This window comes from Poecilia mexicana, unplaced genomic scaffold (genome assembly GCF_051168715.1).
Source record: "Poecilia mexicana isolate PSO_F unplaced genomic scaffold, ASM5116871v1 scaffold_6, whole genome shotgun sequence".
Lineage (NCBI taxonomy): Eukaryota > Metazoa > Chordata > Actinopteri > Cyprinodontiformes > Poeciliidae > Poecilia > Poecilia mexicana.
In genome coordinates this window covers 11,587,913-11,609,760 of record NW_028263375.1, presented here as the reverse complement: position 1 = coordinate 11,609,760, position 21,848 = coordinate 11,587,913, and the positions used below count along the sequence as shown (strand labels likewise).

The 21,848-nt window shown below is 36.5% G+C and overlaps 2 protein-coding genes across 2 annotated transcripts; one reads left to right on the top strand and one right to left on the bottom strand.

Annotated features, from left to right (window-relative positions):
- Positions 1 to 332: 332 nt before the first annotated feature.
- Positions 333 to 5,879, bottom strand: hexa (hexosaminidase A (alpha polypeptide)). The gene is made up of 15 exons (XM_088006723.1): positions 5,867 to 5,879; positions 4,987 to 5,124; positions 4,458 to 4,562; positions 4,302 to 4,367; positions 3,732 to 3,778; positions 3,509 to 3,619; positions 3,331 to 3,432; positions 3,006 to 3,138; positions 2,509 to 2,689; positions 2,272 to 2,358; positions 2,111 to 2,183; positions 1,422 to 1,596; positions 1,053 to 1,143; positions 840 to 947; positions 333 to 720 (listed from the first exon to the last, which is right to left on the bottom strand). The coding sequence occupies exons 1-15, from the start codon at positions 5,877 to 5,879 to the stop codon at positions 657 to 659; spliced, it is 1,494 nt and encodes a 497-aa protein (XP_087862849.1). The 3' UTR covers positions 333 to 656.
- arih1 (ariadne ubiquitin-conjugating enzyme E2 binding protein homolog 1 (Drosophila)) lies at positions 5,739 to 20,422 on the top strand. The gene is made up of 14 exons (XM_015002520.2): positions 5,739 to 6,407; positions 10,364 to 10,431; positions 11,133 to 11,280; positions 13,082 to 13,174; positions 13,806 to 13,861; positions 14,489 to 14,555; positions 15,166 to 15,272; positions 15,354 to 15,396; positions 15,495 to 15,566; positions 15,663 to 15,793; positions 16,140 to 16,197; positions 16,880 to 17,140; positions 17,309 to 17,421; positions 18,509 to 20,422. Exons 1-14 carry the CDS (start codon positions 6,123 to 6,125, stop codon positions 18,591 to 18,593), a joined length of 1,587 nt encoding a protein of 528 aa, XP_014858006.1. The 5' UTR covers positions 5,739 to 6,122; the 3' UTR covers positions 18,594 to 20,422.
- The last annotated feature ends 1,426 nt before the right edge of the window (positions 20,423 to 21,848 follow it).

Genomic DNA, 21,848 nt, shown 5'->3' with positions numbered 1-21,848 from the left:
TCCAAATAATTACAACTTCAACTGCCTAAGAAGGCAAGTTCACATGACACAGCTGTTAAAGTGTAGGTTTGTTGTCTGTGCATTCTGGAATTGATGAAAGTACTTATATTTTTCTTTAATCATACAGGTTCTCCAGATCCCTCATGTACTTCTGTTTGTATCATTCCACAAGTCTGTCTCACAATCTTATTTATGACTTCAATTGCATCATCTTAGTTTTGCACTCTAAAATATTCCATTCTAGTGGTCTAAAAGTAATTCTTATTTAATATACTTGGTTTATCTCTCTTTTTTTTAACCTTAATTCTTTTATACTTTAAAAACTGATGCATTTTGTATAAGCTAAAAGGTTCTCTAGGAAATTGACGTCCCATTATTTTTTATAGAATTGAAGAGGGAATTAAATTTAATTAGAAAGAACACAATAGGGACAAAAAGCTTACATGATCTGCACACTGTATTTTATTGTAGTTCAAGAAATAACATTAGTAAATTTCAAAAAAGCTAAACAATACCTTTGCATTTTTTATGTAAAATTGGGTACCCAAAAAATAATGTGTCAAGTATCGCATTTTCCTTGTATTTTCTTTCATCTCTTTCTTTTTTTATCTTCTCTTTTTACAAATGATTAAAAAGGTTGAATGCAAAATCATCCTTTAACCACTTTGATACTCATGTTTGCAGTGGCCCACATAAAGAGGTTCAGCTTGGATTCCACGTCTAAACAGGAAGTGAAGCAGAAACAAGAGAATGTAACAGGCAGACATTATAAAAAGCATGGTAGTGCCTTGCTGAAGGGGCCAGCAGTAAGTGGTATAAAGGCGGACATGCTAAAGTACCTCAGGAGCTTGCATCGAAACTCCTGTAGTCGTGGAAATGCTCTTTCAACACAGGAGGTTTGCCTTTCATTGCTCCAAAGTCTCTCAGCAGCAGCACTTGCTCTTGGCCTGTTCATTTTGATTATTAAAGACAAGCATTAAAGACATTCTTGTCAAGCAAGCACATTTTTCAATAATATTTTATCTTTGAAGAGATGTTTGGGTCTTACACACCAGAGACGTGGGGATAGGTTGGTAGCGTCTACATATTCCCCCCACAGACAGACTTCTCCTCCGATCACTAAACTCTTCTGCTTCTCAGTACCTGGTCAGATAAAAAAAATAAAAATGAAAATAAAAGATTCTTACTCTTGAGACTGAATAAATAATGACAAATGAGTTCACAAAAGTCTATTTTTTGTTCTATAAAATTTGGGATTTGCTGCCACCTGGTGGTTTGACAATCAATGGAACGTCAGTGAAGAAATTGGTTGTCTGAAATTGAGAACTATTTTCACAACCTGAACAACTCACAGCACATCTGTTTTTTGTTTGTTTGTTTGTTTGTTTGTTTGTTTGTTTGTTTGTTTGTTTTTCACTAACCCTTGAAGGCTAGTGGCCACACATTATAGTAGCGGGCCCAGTTGTGTGTGGGTCCAGGCTGGTCCAGATACCATGGAGAGGCCAGAATCACCCTGAGTCCAGCTTTAACAACCCTGCGTACTTCACAAAGGTAACAGCCCTGTTTCCATACCTCCACCACTGACAAAAACTTGCGCTGCAACACAAAACAACTCAACATTATATATACACACAGTTTCAGTGGTACATTGCCTTCCACATCATCCACACTTGTATGGCGTCCTTCATCTTTTACCTTGAAAAATAATAGCCGCTGTTGTTTGTATGACAGTCATTGAGAAACTGAATTCTTTACTTTTATTTTGACCACTGTAATATGATCACATTTACAATTCAATCAAATATCCAGAACATTGTGGTACCATTTCAGTCAAAGGGGATTTCAACTTTTCAAAACTCTACATACACTGTGCATGAATGTCAAATAAAATTATCGCCTTCCAGTAACTCGCCCAATAACTGCAAAAGATAAGCACCAGCACCAGCCCCTCCGCCCCCCCACAGTCTGGCAAGGATTACATGGGTACAGATAATGGATTTATTTTTTTTAGCTAATTTTGGATTATAAATTATGAACTTCTAAAGACATTCTGTGACACAAACGTGTCATTTTCAATCAACAGTACATATATCTGTTGCCGCATCCTTACTCGTTCATGGTAGTCAAAAACATCCTGCCACACAATGGATGTCTTCCTGAGTACTGATGTGATGTTCACAATTCTGTTAATAAAAGTGGACATATTAATCTTTTTTATAGATTTGATTTGCATGTAGGCTTCAACCCAAAATCTCTCTTCTATTGCCTTACTTTTCAATGTAGAATGCTTCCAGTTTAGAAAAGTCCAATCCAAAACCCATCTTGTGCATGAATGCACGAATGTAAGGATTTGATCTCCTACAAAAAAGCAGTGGGAAGTATTTACTTTCGTGTTGTTACACTCAGTGATGACTTGCAGCTTTTTTGACAGCTGAAAACTACTTCAGTTGAATATTATGTTTGTGTTTCTCTTCTTCACATTGACTTACTTTCAATTTTCAAACTTACCAGCAAGAAAAGTCGACCTCATCTCCTCCTAAGTGGATATAGGGGTCAGGAAACACAGAGGCCACTTCCTTCAAAAGTGACGCCATGAACTGATATGTGGAGGGTAGTGTTGGATTAACAGGTCCAAAAGTCCCTGACGGAGTGCCCCCTCTGTAGCATGGAGTCAACAACTCAGACTGACCTGAGACATAAATCCTTTAGTAAATATATATACATATACATACATATATACATAAAATAAATAGTTATCACATTAAATGGCTGGTGGAGCAAACCAATGCACATACTAAATATTGACTTGATTTTATTTTTAGCACTTTTAGAGTATTTTGTGTGGTTTAAGGTTTAAAAACCGAGACCTTCAGTGTGAACACACAATACTTATCAAGGCTTTGTGCTACAAAAACATACCACCACAACATTCACGAATGAGAGCTGGAGGACTGGTTCACTGCTTGTTTGTTTTAAATGTTCTTTATTTTGCTTTGAAATTGTACCTTTTCCCCAAGATTTTGTGTGGCCTGGCGAATCAAACTCCGGAAGGACTCTTATTCCTCGCATCCTGGCATATGAGATCACCCTTCTCACATCTGACTGTGTGTAGATGTGAGTCACTGGATGGAAAGCCCCCTGTATCAGAGCCAGAAGTTTTTGGTTTTAGGGAGGAGGCAACTTCCCAGCACTCGTGACTTAAAGAAGCAGGGGGCCATAAATATTCACTATGGAAATCCATAATTGAGTGTGGTTTAATGCTTATTTCATTTTTTTTCTTAAAATACATTGTCTTTAAATACAACTTAATAGCTGTTCCAAATCACATACCTTATTGGAAAGGTCTGGGAATTTTTGGCTTTGGTAAGGGAATGATGGATCATCAACAAGGTGCCAATGAAATACATTAAACTTACTGTAGGCCATTGCATCCTAGAAAAGAAAAACAAAAAGGCCATGTATGATCAATTGAACAGAAATACGGGCTAAGATGACGCATGATTGTTACCAGAGTTTTTAAAATGGCCTGCACTGGTAAGTAGTGGCGTGAAGTGTCCAGTAAAATTCCTCTGTAGTTAAATTGTGGGTAGTCCTCAATCTCAGTCTTGTTAACATAATACTGAAAAACAAAAAATACATAAAAACGAATAACTAAAAGCTAAGTCATCATTGCTTAATGATGGATATCATTTATAAACTTGAGCTTTAGTATTTGAGAAACTTTGACTTACTGAGCCAAAATCATCTTGATACACCAACTGGCTGAAGGTTTCTAGACCTGTGCTTGATCAGAAAAAAAACACACATTAAAAACTCTTATTTAAATATTCATATAAGATGGACATTCACATTCAAAAAAGTACTGAGTTATTTCTTTACCCTAAATATTAGGTTTGTTGATTAAATTTGTTTTGAATGCAGACATCATGTAGTCACATATATAGTCATATTAAGCTAGGGCTGAGAAAGATGGGTTACTTTTGATGCCAATACGACTTGTTCAGCAATAAACAAGTTGGGGGTTTCGTTTTAAAAAGTCTTTAGTAGCTCTAATTTGTCACTTTAATCTGTTTGTTTTTTTACTTGGAACAATACTCTAGTTGAAACCCATAACCTATCCAGTCTCTGATCCTGGACTTGGTAAGAAAAAAAACTGAAATTCTGTTGTGTTTCACCAACAGAATCAACTATTATTGATAACTGTTATCAATAATAGTTATTGATAACATTAGTTAACTGCCATTATGTTCATTTTAATAAGGTACTTTCTAATTCTTTAAAAATACAGTGATAGCAATTACCTCTTAGAGAACCCCACACAGTTTCTGCATTCAGAGATGCTTGCCCAGCAAAGACACTCAATTTGTCTAAAACACAAATGGGAAAAATTCTCAGTGATAGCTTTTACCATTTGGATTTTGTAAATTTAATACCTCTTTATGCATGTTTATTCTTACATCTCTCTGAAGAGTCTTGGTTTGGGTAACCCTGGCAGTCATGACGGTCAAGACTAATTGTGAGAGTGAATACCTCATTCTCACTGAGTTGTAAAGTATCGTTCCCTGTGAAAAATGAGTGCAAATATAGATAAATGACATTTTACTAAAATGTACAAATGTTCCAACCAAAGTATTGTACTGTTAGACAACACGAGGGTAAAGCTGTATAGGCATGGCCCATTGTCATTGAATGTGTTTGTGGTAACAGGCTTTGACTGAGCTGCTGTTTCTACAAAACCCATTCATCTACTTTAAAAGGCACAACGACAAACAAAACGTTCATAACAAAACTACTAAGCAATTCACCGTTTTAAATATGTTATCACCAGAATGTCTTCTATTAGGTTCATGATAAAACACATAAGGGTTATTTACCGACAGTGAGTTGTTTTAAAATTTAAAAATAATAATTGTGTAGCTATGCTAAAAGTGATCAAGTTGGCTTCTAAATGCAAATAAAGTGAAAAATGTATATTTTCTTATGTACACTCACCATAAGTGTATCCTGGAAATAAAATGGAAAAATATCTCTTGAATGCTGCGTCCAGAACAGAACAGCTGTGCTTTGTATCCAAGTTTCTTCTATATCCAAAACTGAAAGATTGGGGCTTCAGTTGGTATCTCTCTGGAGAGGGGATAACTATTTGTGGCAGTGGCCACACACTCTCTGCTGTGTTTAAGCCGAGATGAATTATGATCAGTAGTAGGAAAATATATTTTATCAGAGTGCAGTGTCCAGGATTTACTGAGCACATGACTTTCATATTCGACTTTTCACCTTCTGCCCAACTGAGTTAGTCAGGTGCATAAGGGCATGTAGTCAGGTGAGGTAAACAACAGGCAGCTTACCACTATGCCTACTAATATACATGATAATAGCAGTACTACTACTACCAGGGGTGCCTTGCCAACATTTTCAAAGGGGCGTCTAAATGGGGGCCATCAACACACAAAGCCTTAAAAGTTCAGGAGTTTTATTATACTATTGGCCTATTCACAACTAAGAAGGTCATTTAACAAATACACAAATAAATAAATAAACAAAATATTTATTTTTGGCCAAGTAATAGTAATGATATGCTAGAAGGATTTATAAGAGAAGATTAAGTCCATTCTGCACTATGCATTAGTTATTTATTTATCAGTTTATTTATTGAAGCTTGGGCATAGAAACAAAAGTAAAAGTCAAACCTATTACACATTAGGGTGGTTTACTGAAATGTTACCATTAAAATTTTATTGGGACACAATCGTGAGGTTTAAAACACAAATGTAGAGGTTTTTTTTTTTTTAACATTAAGTGTGCGAGTGAGATATTGCCAACATTGGGAACAAATTTTACTTACTTATTATACTGTTTGGCTAACCCAGGTTCGACATTGATAAAGAAAGACATTAAATTTCTTTTCACATTTTATTTTCTAGTTTGTCTGACGTAAGGCCGTCGTCAGTTGGTGACGCTGCCTCTCTTTGTTGGCTTAGCAGCGGCGACGTTTTGTTGTTATTTTCGCTGCAGCTGAAAAACAGGCTCGGATAATTTTGGTTTTCGTATTGTTCCGCAATCTACATCTGGCGCTTTCGACCTCAAGGTGTGCTCGTCGTAAGCCGGTAAACACCCTAGGAATGGACTCAGACGAGGGCTATAACTATGAATACGACGACGAAGACGAATGTAGCGAGGACAGCGGCGAAGTGGAGCCCGAGGACGACACCCTGGATATCGGTGAGGTGGAGTTGGTCGATCCTGTGGTGGCCGGCGGGGAGCGAGACGAGGGTGGCGAGACTGGTGTAGGTGGTCACGGTCCTGGTGAAGAAGAGGAGGAGGACTATCGTTTCGAGGTTTTGACTGCCGAGCAGATCCTCCAGCATATGGTGGAGTGTATCAGGGAGGTCAACGAGGTCATACAGGTAGGTATTTTGGTATACCATCGTCAGGAAAGACCGGGGTCCAGGATTTTATCAAGCGTTTACAGGCCACGGACGTTAGCTTATCGGCTAGCCTTGTAGGAGTAGTTAACTTACTGGAAGGTGACAGTTTCACAAGACTAACACGTGTTGAAATTCGTTTTTAACGATGGTAAGTTTTTGTTATTAGTGTGTATTTAGAATGAATGTGGATATGTTGAAATGTCACTAAATATATACATTTAAACAGAAGTTTTGTTACAGGAAGTAGTCTAATCTCCATTGAGAAGTTGGCAGCTACCTTTGCTAAGCTAATGTTAGCTTTCTTGCTACTTAGCCATCTTCTTTAGCTATGCTAGCAGCACTATTCTGAAAAAGCTCAACGTCTTTGGTTGTTGACTTGGTGTACGTTAGGTGTGACTTTTGACGACAGAACGGTTGAAAGTTAACTAATCAGTTCAAGTTTGACTTCTATGAATATAGTGCTACTAAACTACCGTTAACGTATTTTGACGTTTGTCCAAAGGCTAGTTGGACATTGTGCAATGTAGCAAATGACAAGATATGTTAGTTACAGAATAGCGACCAAGCATTTTGTCCGAACTTCGATATGATGAAATACTGTTTAAGAACTGAATTTTAATAAGCTTTTTGACTTAACAACTGATTCTATTCGCAATAGCTTGTCAGAGATGTACGGTGTAGCACAGAGCCAACTGAGGCCTCCATTTCCTCTCTCGTAGACAGAATAAAAAAACAAAAATGGTCCTATTAAGTTAGCAATTAGTTTTCTGTGATATAGCATGAACCATCATTCAGAAATATGACTTCGAAGACGCTTGAAAGTCGAAAATATATCAATTCTTCCCATACAAAACGGTTGCTTTGAACTTGTTACAATTTTAAAAAACTGACTGTGGTTCTGTGTTTTTGAATAGTAATAATATACAAGTATACCTAATTTAGTTTTGTAGGTTGTTTGAAGTCTGGCATTGTTGGAAGTTCTTCGTGTGTCAGTGTAATTGCTTTGAATTACACAATAAAAAAAGCTAATGGAAAGAAATACAAAAATACCTCAGGTAGATAGATTTTGAGTTACATTTAAAATCCTGCAAGGTTCTTCAGGGACCACCCATTACATAAATGGTTAAGTTGATAGTAAAGTTAATAGTTAAGAAGATTAAGTCTCAACTTTTGTTTGAGAGATTGTTGAATCTCATTCTTAAATACTTTGTTCAAAACACTTACAAAAAAAGAGGATCTTTGGATATGCTCCAGTTAATTTGGGTTCAGATGTCTTATACCTGAAAAACTTAATTTGATGTTTTTGTGGTTATCAAAATCAAACCAGGATAAAGTCAGTGATTGAACCTGTTGTTGTTTTTGTTGCACTTGATAATTTAATTCTGACTTTGTGCTGCTTAGATCTGTTTCCTGTTAATTCACTTTAGGATTCTGGTAATTTAATAACTTTGCTATCCTATATTCTTGCAGTTTTGGTTGTTTTCATATTTAACCTTTTGGGGTAGGAAATAGTGCCATCCACAGTGGAATATGTTCTACCATCAATGGCTCATTTCGTAGACACCATGAGAATCGTTAGTGCCGTTTCTGAAAATGACAGATTTTACAGCAATTTCCAATAATATTCTTTATAGGGTGTTTTAAGCAAATGTGGGAATGTGACTCAAATAAACAATATTTCCCAGCAGGAGTTTGCTCAATTATGCTGGTTTAATCATAAGGTCATATGATAAGGTCATAAGCTCTCATAAAAGTAAAGTTTTAGTACCTGGCGGATATAGGGTGGAATACAAAGTTTTTCAAAAACAATGTAAACTTAAATTATAAGTGGTAGCCTAGTGTTTTTGTGACTATTGTTCTACATAATTAAATAAATACGTATCTCCATATATATGTCATTTTCAAAAGTCTTTTGGATTTTCAGTATCAAAGGTATGTCTAGTACTTAGTTAAAGTTGATATTGCCCAATCTTTCCAGCTAAGTTTTATTTTTACACAATTTTTCCTTGTTGTTTACTAAGTGTGTAACTTGCCAGTCACAAACCTATTTCAAAATAAAGAAAAACTTTCAATGCAGTCAAATTGCAAGATATTTTTCAAATGAGTTGTTTTACTTTTTTTAAATAAAACTTTCATCTTCAGGCATTTTAGGCTACGTTCACACTGCAGGCCTCAGTGTTCAATTCCAATTTTTTGTGAAACCTGATGTTTTTCTTTTTGTTTTATTTTGTTTTTGCATGGTAGTTCATATTTCCAAATATATGTGACTTGTATGTGATTTCCTAAAGTAAACAGCAAACCTAAACCGCATGCACAGTAGAGGACGTAGGAGCAATGTTCTCAGTGTTTGCGGAAGTAAACATGAATGGTAATGGTGGAGCATATTTTATGATTTTAAAGTTGTTGTCCAACCAGAGCCAGCACATCAACAACTTGATGCTCATTATCGGTTGTTGTTTTTCTCTCCGCTCATTTGTGTTAGGATGCACAGCAGTGACATTTATCGAGAATCAGTTACGTACAGGAATCCGACCTGGCCGTACAGACGCAGGTCACATTTGAAAAGATTAATACATATCAGATTTAGGACCACTTATGCAACTAGCTTATGTGGCATATGTAAAAATCTGACCTGTGTTGTTCGGACTGTCATGGAAATATCAGATACAGGTTGCATAAGGGCAAAAAAAATCTTATTTGGATCACTTCAGGCTGCTGTGTGAACATAACCTTAGTAGTTGTCATTATGCCTGACGTTTTAGCCAAATCAGTGCATTTTTTTGGTGTGTAAAGACAGTTCAGACACTTTACTAAGCTTACATGTTAATGTTGGTTTAAAAAGTCAAAGTATTCTCTCCATGATAATGCATCAAGTCAACCCCATATCCAAATGGTTGAATGTGATCATGTTGAAAAGTAGCACAGGATTAATTACAAGTAAAACAGTTGTCCATTACGGAAGCAGAATTGTAATGGTTTTATCTCCCCCAAATACTGAGATAAATTAGATTTAAAAAAAAAACACACACACATTTAGTTAGCCATTTTAATAATTTTATACACTTGTGGATACACTAATGTTCTCAAACTGTGAATTTTACTGATTGTAAAATGTGGAAACAGGAAAAAACAGTAAAAAGTTAATTGAGCTGACTCATTTTACAGTTTAAGTCAGTGTAGTAGTTTTTCCCACAGATGTTGTGCTTCATGAAATACTTTTTCTTTTTTGGCGATGTATTGATCACATGAAGTTTGTAGTTGATTCATGAGGAGATGAGACTATCTTTGTTTTAGATTGCCCACTGGTTTCACATGACGCTTCCTTGATCATTAATCCTAGTCTGTTGTGTCAGAATGGACTTTTTGTTTGGTTTTCAGAAGCTGTTATTCGAAAGGCAGAGACATGTGAGAGCCACTGAGTGCTTACTGAATGAACAGAATTCAACCTGCAACAAAGTTGCCATTGTCCCTACCTGGTACTATAAAGACAGTAGACTCAGGATAACTCTCTGGATTTACATAAGACACAAACCCGGGCAAAATAACGATCCTTGCTCCCTCCTGAGCAAAATGATGACATTAAAAAGTCGAAGAAACAACCTTTGGACTTATTTTTAAGTCACATTGCTGCTTCTCTGTGCATATTTTTGCCTACAAACTGCTCTCTATGTTTGACAAAGCAACTGCAGTTTGAATAGAAATAAAACAAACTTTGATAAAGATCAACGGGTCCCCTTATAAAAGTGGACCCATTGGATAACTTGTAAGCATATTGGGGGGGAAGTTAAGTTGTTAACCTATGATTGTATTAAACAGGGAATTTGATAAAGCAGTTTTAGAAATATTAATCTTTGATATTGTGAAATGACATCACCTCCTTGAACAATAGCTAAATGTAAATTGGAATTTTAATTTCTCACATTTTTCCCTTCTAGAACCCTGCAACAATAACACGCATTCTCCTCAGCCATTTCAACTGGGATAAAGAAAAGCTTATGGAAAGGTAGGAAACTCTGGATTATGTTGACCATTTGGTGATGTAATTTTAATTGGTACTATTAGTACTACTATTAATTGGTACTTAGCCAAAAATAATAATAACAGAGGCATATCCTCGGCCTGGTAAAGGCCAATCCCTTGCTCTATGCTATTTACTTTGTACATGAGGTCTGGACCCTCAGCTGTTGAACAACAATTGCTTGCTAAAGATGTGGACTTTTTTGAAATTTTAAGATCTACCCAATCGCTGACGTTTGATCGTCATGTATCTAATGTGTCAGTTTGACAGTATGAAGCTTACCAGAAATTGCGTGTGCTGTAAACAACCATCCCTCACTGTGAAGAGAGAAGTGACAAGTTGAAGAAGATGACTGTTAATGTTAATTCAGTATTTGGAAGAGTGGCCAACATGGAGTGAACAGCTTCATTCACTTCTTCTGCTGCTATTGCTAAACTACAGTCAGCCTGAAACGGCACAGAAAATCAATATTATTGCTCACAAATCCTCCCTCTGTTTGATGATTAGCCTGGTTGGAATTCAACCAGAGAAATCAAGCTCAGCGGGAGAAATCCCAGACAGAACACTGAAGGGACATGAGAACTGAGCAGAATTGCATAGGATTGCAGTAGCCAGGCCAGGTCTTCTTGGATCTTGAATGTTTACATGCTTCTTAACTCTGCCTTTTGTTTGCGTAAATATTACAGATACTTTGATGGAAACCTCGACAAGCTTTTCTCTGAGTGTCATGTCATCAACCCCAGCAAGAAGCCTCGGATCCGTCCTCCAATCAACACTAGATCATCGGCACAAGACATGCCTTGTCAGATCTGCTACCTAAACTTCCCCAATTCGGTGAGTTACATGGTTAGATCAGCGTTATGCCGGACGAGCTGGATTTTCAGCTGTAGATGGGAATTATGTTAAATATCCTATTTAAAAATTTATTCCCTAACCTTACAGTTTTTTTTTTTGTTTTTTTTTTAGAGAATTAAGGCAAATTTTCTTTCATAATGTAACATCTCAGTATTACAGGGAGAAGTAGCATAGCCAAGAAGAAAAAATATGTAAATTTCATCCAGAAATTGATTTTCAGAAAAGCTTGAAAGCACCTCTTGAAATTACAAAACATAAATCTGGAATTGGATACCAAAAAAACTTAAAACATAAAGTTAAAGGTTATCGATCAACCATTTTATTTTATGATTACTGCTTTTTTTCTTTGGGTTCTTAGGTTGCTAATTGTTCCAGATTTGAAAGCATCTGTAGATTCTAAAAGGTACTTTCTTACTAATATGAGGTTTTCAAGTTTTTAAGCTGTTTAGCAGACCATGATTGATGTCATTACATTGTTTTATATTTAAATTGCCCAAAGAAAATAAGATATGATGGTGTTGGGGAGTATCAAAGGACCACAGTGATTTATTTTGGTACCATCAAACATGTTGTCTTTTCTCTGTAGTGCCCTGGACAGCATACTTTTTAGTACTTAGCACATAGAACCAAATTAAACCAACCATCTATGTCGTTGACATGCCTGGTTGTCATCTGTGTAAACTAAAGGACTGTCAGTTTCAACCTTAAGCTGATACAGTTTTTAAAAATTATAATTTTGGAGCTACAAGCAGCCCATCTGTAAAGCAGCCAATTGGCTGTCTCTTCCCAAGCAGCTTGCTTCACAAATTAACCTGCTAAATCAGCTTGACAAACTTCTACTGCTACTCCATGAAGAGCACAAAGAAACATTCTGTTAAATTGGCAAGCTTATTTGAGGTTTCTCATATAAAGAGGAGGGCTGAAAATCACAGTAAAGTAATCCTAATCAGTTTCATCAGATTGGATGGCAGTAAAGCAAGAATTTATTTAACTGTAACACCCTCCAAGAACATTTTCTTGTTGAGATTTTGTTTAGATTTTTTTAAATTGATGCTAATCATCCCTGCATTAAATGTGTCAGTGTGGCAATGTGCTCTCGTTTAAAATTAGAAAAAAAAAAAGAAAAAAAATACATCAGTGATGTTAAACATTCAAGGAAGATTCCTGAGACTTTCTTTGGCAACAGGTCAAAAATGTGCTTAGTCTTTGAAAAGGGCTGGTCTTCTGAAATAAACCGCAATAAGTGCTGACTGACTCAAACAGTAGCAGAAAGTGAGTCAATGTGTTCTCTCCTCCCATACACTGACTTGTTGCAGCTCTATGTATGGAATAAAACTGTTTTACTCCAGTTTTTATGCATGTTTATTTCTTCAGTTATTAGCCGTTTCCTTACAGTGGATTGCATTTAAATCTTCTTTACAATGTTTGTGTAATTTTTAATGGTTTATTATGAATAAGAACAAATTGTCCAAATTGGTGTTAGCTGAACTTTGTACTATTTCTTAAAAAAAGTAAAATTACTCAACACTGAAGGGCAACACCCTCACTTGAAGATATTCAAATATTCCTTCCTTTGTACTTTCGTTTAGCAAGGTAAGAATAAATTTAGATTGGGTTTTACTAAGGAAAAAAATATTCTGGAAATAAAATTTGCATTGAACATTGTTGTATTAGTCATGAACACACATTATTCCCAAGTCATTTTATTGTCTGTTATTTGAAAAGTTAATATTGATGATGAGGGTTGTATGTTTAAACTGTTGTATGATGTTTGTTTCAGTACTTTACCGGTCTGGAGTGTGGACACAAGTTCTGCATGCAGTGCTGGGGAGATTATTTGACTACCAAAATCATAGAGGAAGGAATGGGACAGGTACATTTCAAGATTCATTTGTGGAGATGCACTTATTAGGCTTTTCTTGCCAGTAACAATTTTATCTTTAGTTTTTTACTAAATAATTTCTAAATTTTTAGTATGCCTGATGCAATGACTCCGATTTTCATCAGTTTTGCTTTTTGTTTCTAAGGACTAAAAAGCATAAAAGAGAAAAGAAAATATAGCACAGCTTCTTTGATGAAGGCAATAGTTCTGAACCAAACAGAAAATAAAGGACTGACGAGATTTTCCCTATTTAATGGAACCAAGTATATATACCTAACCCGTGTGGAGGGACTTTTATTCCATAAAAGTCCCTATTAATCTATTAAATGCAGAACGTTAAATCTATTAAATGTTCTGCATTTAATAGATTTTTTTTTTCTGTGTTTGATCCACCAATCACTAGTTAAAGCCAACCAATAGAAAATTGTCCAATTCTTATGTCTGACAGATTTATTGGTGCATCATATATAAATATTTTACTAAAAGCTTATCATTGTTTTATTGCTTTTGGAATATAAGTCAGCACTGTTGTTACATTTGGTGTCACTCTCGATGTCTGAAATGACCTTTATTTTTTTTCCAATAACCAACTGATGATTTTCCTTTTATGCTTTCTTCTCAGACGATTTCTTGTCCTGCTCATAGTTGTGACATTTTGGTTGATGACAACACAGTCATGTAAGTATGTTTGTGCCTGTATTTGTTTTATTTTGGGTCTGTAATGATCATCATATTTGGCAGAAGATGACGCTGATAGTCTTTCACTAAAAACAGTTTTGTGATGCTCAGTGTAAAGTTACTCTGATTCATCCCAATTTTAAAATCAGCAAGGTAGTTTTTACATAATTATTATACATATCAAATATTATATTCTACAATGTATTTTAATCCAACTTGTTTTTTAGTGAGGATCGTTGAAGTGTGTTATCATCTGTGTTTTGCCTGCTGTAAACTCTAAAATGTTTTTTTTTTTCTGAAAAAGATATTTTTCCCCTCATCTTGAGTCTTTCAGTGATTCATGAGTTGATTTTGGTGGATCTCCAGATCTTTTAATGATGCCACGCGTCCAGATCTTTTTTGTGTCACTTTAAATGTAAAATTATTAATCAACAGTGCAACCATTTCTGCAAGAGGGGAAAACGATCATTATATTTACTGTATAACTTATACGCTAAGGTCTTAGAAAGCAAATACAAAAATGTTTGCTTGCAAATTTATATATATATGTACGTGTGTGTGTGTGTATTTAACTTATGTTTTTGTTTTCTAATGACAGTTAATAATTGATTTTCAATGTTTCCACAGGCGCCTCATAACAGATTCAAAAGTAAAGTTGAAGTACCAGCATTTAATCACGAATAGTTTTGTAGAGGTAAGCTTGGTTGCTTGACAGGAAATTGAAAAACGTTTATGCTGAGCTTTGCGGTTCGACTTTCAGGTTAAAATCCTCTGAATCTGAGAAGAAGAGACCTGAAAAAACTAGATCTTTAATTATGACACGTCTGTAGAGCTGCATGTATGTCAGTTTAGCACGCAGTAAGAACAGTTCTACTACACACTGCTTAAGGAGAATGTAGGTCAACAAGTAATAAGTGGTGAGCCCACACATATATTTAAGAGTTTGGTTAGCTTAAAAGTAAATGTAGAATTATTTAACCCTTCTCACCTTATGAGCACAAACAAATGTGTCAAGACCTAAACTTGACTGGGGAAAATGTTACCTATTGCAATCACATGATACTTCTATGTAAATTCTTCAGCATTTACATTCTGTATGCATGTTTTGTTTTTCTCTTCGATAAATAAACTTGTAAATCTTCATTGTGCTAGATAACTGCACGGCTGTGTTTACGCAGAGCTCTACGTACCTAAGCAAAGATCTATCCTCTGTAGAGTGCTGTGAGAAAAGTTAGAATGTAATTGACAATCTGCATCTACAACTGAAAAAATTAAAAAGACATGTTTCTTATTACTCGTTAAAGTGCAATCGACTGTTAAAGTGGTGCCCTGCACCGGACTGCCATCACGTTGTCAAAGTCCAGTATCCAGATGCCAAGCCAGTGAGATGCAAGTGCGGCCGTCAGTTCTGGTAAGATCAGCAAACTCTCACAGAAAGCAGGTTTTCTGCATGTTATTTGAGGTTGGGTTGACTTGCGTGCTGTTATTACAGTTTCAACTGTGGAGAGAACTGGCATGATCCCGTGAAGTGTAAGGTAAGCTGAATGGAAACACGAAAATATGTAGGATTCTGGCAGTTATGGGAAGCAATATTATTCCTTTTTCAATGTTTTTCTGTTGTTGTTTTTTTTAGTGGCTGAGAAAATGGATTAAGAAATGTGACGACGACAGTGAGACTTCCAACTGGATTGCAGCAAATACCAAGGTATAAAATTCATCAGACTCCCTGATATGCATAAAATTAGATTTTTTTTGTTTTTCAGTCTAACAACAGAACTCAATGTTCACCTTAACTCCACAGGAGTGTCCAAAATGTCACGTGACCATTGAGAAGGACGGTGGCTGCAACCACATGGTCTGTCGCAACCAGAACTGCAAAGCAGAGTTCTGTTGGGTCTGCCTGGGTCCATGGGAACCTCATGGCTCTGCCTGGTGAGAATTAAAGGCTTATTTTTTTTTCCCATGTTACTTTTTATGCAAAAAAATGTTGCTTTCAAGCAAATAAACTAAATGCGACTCCCAGTAAGACAGTAGAAAATGAATACATTTAAATGTTTCCAGATGTGAAACCGCAACTGGTACATATTTGGTCATTGGTTTTTGTAACGGCGTATCATTCATTAGACACATTCGGCAGTCTCAGTACAAAGTGTACAGAATCTGAAATATTCTGGCTTCTCTCACACACTCACCTTTGTGTTCAAACCTTGATAATAAAAATGTCCAGAGGTCTGTCTGAAACACTCTGTAAACACCACTGACCTGTTTGACCTTACAGGTACAACTGCAACCGCTATAATGAAGACGATGCCAAGGCAGCCAGAGATGCTCAAGAGGTAATTAAATCTACATTTGCACTCAAAAAATGTGAAACATATGGTAACTTAGAAAGGTTTATTACATAAATGTATCGATGTAATTCATGTTTTGGTGCAGAATTATTCTTTGTTTTACTCCTGCATTGTTTAATTTTCACAGACTATTATGGTAAGCAAGTACTATTAGGATTTTATAGTTTGTAACAAAATGTATTTTATGAAACACCTGCAGAGATTCCAAGGCTGACATTCATGCTGCTGGTACAACACACAGTTTTTGTCTTTTACAGTTTTCAGAGTTTCTTTGCAGTTTGGGAAATAATGACATTTAAGTTCTTCTCAGTTCAGGATAAGTATGGAAAAGCATTTGCATTTTCCAGATTTTGTTTTTGTCCTACGGTCTAAAAATTGTCAATCTGCCTTTTTTGCCTCCTCCTTTCCCTCTCTCCCTCCCCCACTTCGTTCCTTCCATGTTTTTTCTGTCTTGTTTTTTTTCCTTTCTGTTTTGCTTGTTTATCTCTGATTTTCATAGGTTCCATTTTTACTGCAATAATGTTTGTCAGAAATTGAGCAAAAATAACTGAGAGTTCAGGAAATTTGAAATGTGAACACTGTTCAGTTGGGTAAATCCAGACTTATCAGTATCCTGCATTTGGGTGTGTTTGTGAGTTTAAGCCGGTTCACCTTACTGTGTGTGCAGCGCTCCAGGGCAGCCTTGCAGAGGTACCTGTTCTACTGCAACCGCTACATGAACCACATGCAGAGTCTGCGCTTTGAGCACAAGCTCTATGCTCAGGTTAAGCAGAAGATGGAGGAGATGCAGCAGCACAACATGTCTTGGATTGAAGTGCAGTTCCTGAAGAAGGCTGTAGATGTGCTCTGCCAGTGCCGCTCAACACTCATGTTCACTTACGTCTTTGCCTTCTACCTCAAGAAGAACAACCAGTCCATTATTTTTGAGGTAAGATGGCTGAAAGTGTTGCTTATTGCTAAAATTGCCAACCACCAAAGTGTAAAGTCACACAAATCCAAACCACACAAGACCCAAATCCATCTTTATTGGTATGAACTAGATATACATTTTTAAAAAGTATTACTGAGGATGACATCCGTTACTTCTGTTCCCCAGAACAACCAGGCAGATCTGGAAAATGCCACTGAGGTGCTCTCCGGATACTTAGAGCGGGATATTTCCCAGGATTCGTTGCAGGACATCAAGCAGAAAGTACAAGATAAGTACAGGTAAGTGAAGTACTTTTCCTGTATGAAGTTTACATACTCTTTGTCTTTTAATTACACATTTGAACCTTTATTGTATGGAGTAAATAGTATTAGGTAGCATGTGTATTAAGTGATTTGTAAAATAACTAGCTGCCCAAGATAGTGGATATTCTCACAGTCAAAATTATATATACTGTCAACATATTTCTGGCATCGTTGTGGATTTTTTTTTAACCATTTTTCTTAGCAGAATTTGTACTTAAATCAGTTGATTCACTGATGCTACTCAGAATCCATAATGCAAGCCTTCCGGCAGCTTTGTTGTATGTTTGGGATCATTGTCCTGTTCCAACAACTGGTCTGTCCAAGTACCAACCACCTAATGCAATCTATCCATTCAGTCGGAAGGGAAGTATTTGCAAAGTTCATGACTATTCCAGGAACCAGCAAGGATCATAAACTGGATGCTGCTAAAACGCCAATGTAACTGTTTGAAGAGAAGAGAGTAACATCAGTATGGACTGAGAGGCTTCTGGCCAAGACACCAGAGAAAAGTCAACACCTTTAATCTTGGTTGAAGTTTTCTACTTCCTGCATGACAAAATATTCCTGCTAGGGAAACTTTTTATTGTCAGACAAGACAAGTACTGAGCTATGTAGCCACAATAATAGGAAGTATGTTTGGGGTAATCAAGGTGAGACCACCTTCTGTAATGACTCTGACCTAAAGCTAACAACATCTTATGGATTATGCTTAAAAACGTGGTCCATGCATGGGGAAAAAACTAATTTGAAGCCAGATTTATCCCTTGTTGATTGGCTGGGTTTGCTCTGCCATTTGCCATGTTAAATTCATCCAAATGAGATTGCAATACATTTGAACATGTTATTCCTCTTTTATGCTTCAATAATTTTTAAAATGTTTGTTGGAAGTTATTTATTGAAACATCGTCGTCATTGCAGGGAAAACAACTGTCCAAATGAGCAATTAAAAGCCTAAAATTATTGTGACATTTGTACCCGTGAGTGGATGTATATCTCTGACCGGAACTCTCATTTCCTGTAAATCTGCTATGCTGGACTTTATCAAATTCTCCCTTGTCTGTAGATACTGTGAGAGCAGGCGAAGAGTGCTGCTACAGCACGTACATGAAGGCTATGAGAAGGACCTGTGGGAGTACATCGAGGATTGAGGACACGTCCCAATGCAACGGACTATTGAGTATCTTGACAAACTAGAGCGCTGATGCAATTAAACAGGGCAGCACGGGCCTTCTGCCGCCTCTCCTCTGGCAACCAACCACTTTTGCATCATTTTTTTTTTCTTTTTCCTGGATTTCTTTAACAAAAAAAAAAAATCTTAAAATAAATTATATTTAAAGAAAGTGTAGAGTAATACAGAGAAAGTGTACTACAGTATTGTTAGCGACAGAGTGGAGTCTACAGGAAGCAGAAAAATCCATCATAAACAAATACATCCTTTTGGCCTGTATTGTAACCCTCCTCTGAACTATCTTTTCTTCTGGTTTTTTTTGTTTTGTTTTGTTTTTTTTTTGTTTTTTTTGTGAATCTTTTCTGCTTTGATTTTTGATTTTTTTTTTCCATAAGTGTGAAAAAAAAATGTTTTCAACACAGCTTTAATTGTCCTGGCCATGTCTGCAATATTTGGTGAAATCCTTGTTTGGATGGCTGAATATTGATGGGCTGATTGCAAAGGGGGCAAATACATTTCAAGGGGGGGAGAAAATAGAAGAAAAAAAAACACAAAAAGAACAAAAAACAGCAAGTCTGTATTTTTTCAAATTGTAAATAGTCCATATGCATGGAAGTTAAAGAGCAAGAGTGGCACGTGTTTGCATCATTTTGAAATATTTATTCTTTACCGATCTTGAAAAAGATGTACTTTTGCCATTTAGGTTGAGTCCGTTTACACCTCCCATTAACAGTGGGACTTTGGAAGCATTGGCAATAAGGCATTCATCCTGTCGTCATCAGTCTGCTCAGATCACTGGACAAAAGTTCCTCATCAGGTTAGTCTGTAAGGAAACTCCAAGAAACCTTTTAGGTGATCAGATAAATGACTGAAAGTACAGTCAAGGTAAAAGGAAAAAAAAAAAGCGGAAAAGATTTTACTGGTAAGAAGTAGGAACGTACCAGCCCCATGCCCCTCTGCGCTTATCTTTGCTGCGCTATCATAATTCTTTTTAGAGACATTAATAATTATTTGCAAGAGCCAAACTGAGTGACATTCACTCTTTTTTCCTTTTTTTTTTTTTTTCGTTCCTGACGTGGCTTGAGTTAGTCCTGTTAAGTCTGCTTGCACCTTGGGGGGACTGAGAGGGGTTGGTAGAATGTACTGACAGTTTTTTTTTTAGTTCTAACTGGGCTTGATCACTCTCAAATTCTACCAGGCATTTACGTCACCCTTGTAGGTAACTTCTCAACAGGCCGATAGTTGCCCGATCGCTTTGAAGAGATCTATTGCCTTGCAGTAAGACGGAACCTTGCTACCAAGCTACACAGACGGACTTCAGTGTTCTGTGAAGAGATGCAAATTTAAGGGCAAATCTCTAAAGGTTGCAGGGGTGTTTAGTAAAGCTGGTATACATTTGCGTAAGTCAGTGTTTTTCTTTTGCTTTGCTTTGTTTTGTTGTTGTTTTTCTGTTTTTGTACATGGGTTGAGATTTCAGCAGTGAAATGTCAGTGCCCCTCCAGGTTTTGCATCGTTCTGTGTGGCAGCTGCCCTGATTGTCAAGCTCTCTGTTTGTAGATGCTCGTTCATGTCTCTGCAATGTGGCAGTCTTCACAAGATTGGCTGGAGGGGACATGATCGTTCCAGGCACTGATGCAAGTTGGAAAGATGACACCAAAGTGTCAGCCATCGTTAAAATACATCCTTTGCCCTAGTTTCAGATCTTTGGGCAATTGTCTCCCAAAATGCTTCTTATGTGTTTCAAGTTATTTTATCCTAGCAAATTATAAACTGTACTGTTTATTTGAATAAATGTCATAAGAAATCTGATATATGGGAGTGATGTGTGAGTCATTAGAGTAGGCCTGGTGTCAAGCAGTGTAATAAGCCAGATATCAGGAGAAGTGCACAGATGAGGCTTTTGAATGACTGATACCGATTTCTTGCTTTCTTTGAGGTCTGTAGACTTTTTTTTTTTTTTTTTTTCCCCCATAAGCACTTCAACAGGAAAAGGAGGACAAAAATGTACTGCTTGTTCTGTGATGGAGGTAATATGAATCCAACTGAAAATGAAATATAAGATTAACCATATTTAGGCATGACAACTGTTCTAATTTTTGTTTAACTAAAAATGTATCAATCCATTTTGTTGTTTGATGCTTTTAGAGGCAGAAAATGGTCGCACTTCTTAGTTTTGATTCATTTAATGAATGGGAAAATGAAATTGTTGAGGGATCTGAAGAGAATTGTTCAGTTGATTGGTGCACCTCTAACCCATCGCACTTTTCTCTACACTACAGACCTTTGCGGCGCTTTGTCTTCCAAATAGGTGTGGAATCAATTTGGAAACTTTAATCTTGAGTTTTGGTCTAAATGATAAAGGTCAACTCTTTATGTCACCGAGTTTACATTCAGATTGTTTCTTTTGTTGTTACTGAGCATCCAGAAGTTGTTTTTGTCAAAGATGACACAAGATGAATGGATACAAATTGCTTTTCTCAAAGTTGTCTTGCATTAACTTCAGCTCCAGCTGTAATCGTTATCCTAACCCGCTCTCCAGGGCTCACTCTGTTTTCACTGTCTGCTAGAAGTTTTTAACCATTTCAGATTTTACGTTTTGGAGTAACAGAAGCAGCTACTTGCATTAAACCGAGACATCCAAAAACTTTTAATACTTTTCTACATACCTTTCCTTTATGCTATTAAAGGTGTTTTATTTCCTAATAGTGTAAAATGTGAGGGGAAATTAGATGTTTGTTTTTGGAGAAAAAATATTAAAGTGCAAAATGTTGCAAACAGTCGTCTTGCATGGGTGGTTGATTGTGGACATTTTGTTTGGCATCCACTAGCCTTCAGCTGCATATCAATAAATTAGAATTGTATCAGTAGGTTTACTAATATCAGTAATTCAACTTAAGTGTGAAACTCAGATTCATTGCACAAACCGAGATATTTTTTGCTTATTTAGGAGAATGTTAAAGCTAACAGGAAGTTAGATTTTTGTAATGGCAATATTACACAAGACTGACTTCAAAAATAAATGTATTTTTAATACAAAAATATCACTGCCAGGCAATGACCTAAACGGGGAGGACTGCTGACTCGACAGTTGTCCAGCAGTCTGTCACCGACACCCTTCAGAGGGTCACAAAACATCCCTGCTCAATGAGCTGGCTGTTTAGAGAGAAGGATCTAATTATATTAATGGAAAGCTTAGCGGAAGAAAAGTGATATAAAAAGTCGGACAAGCAACTGG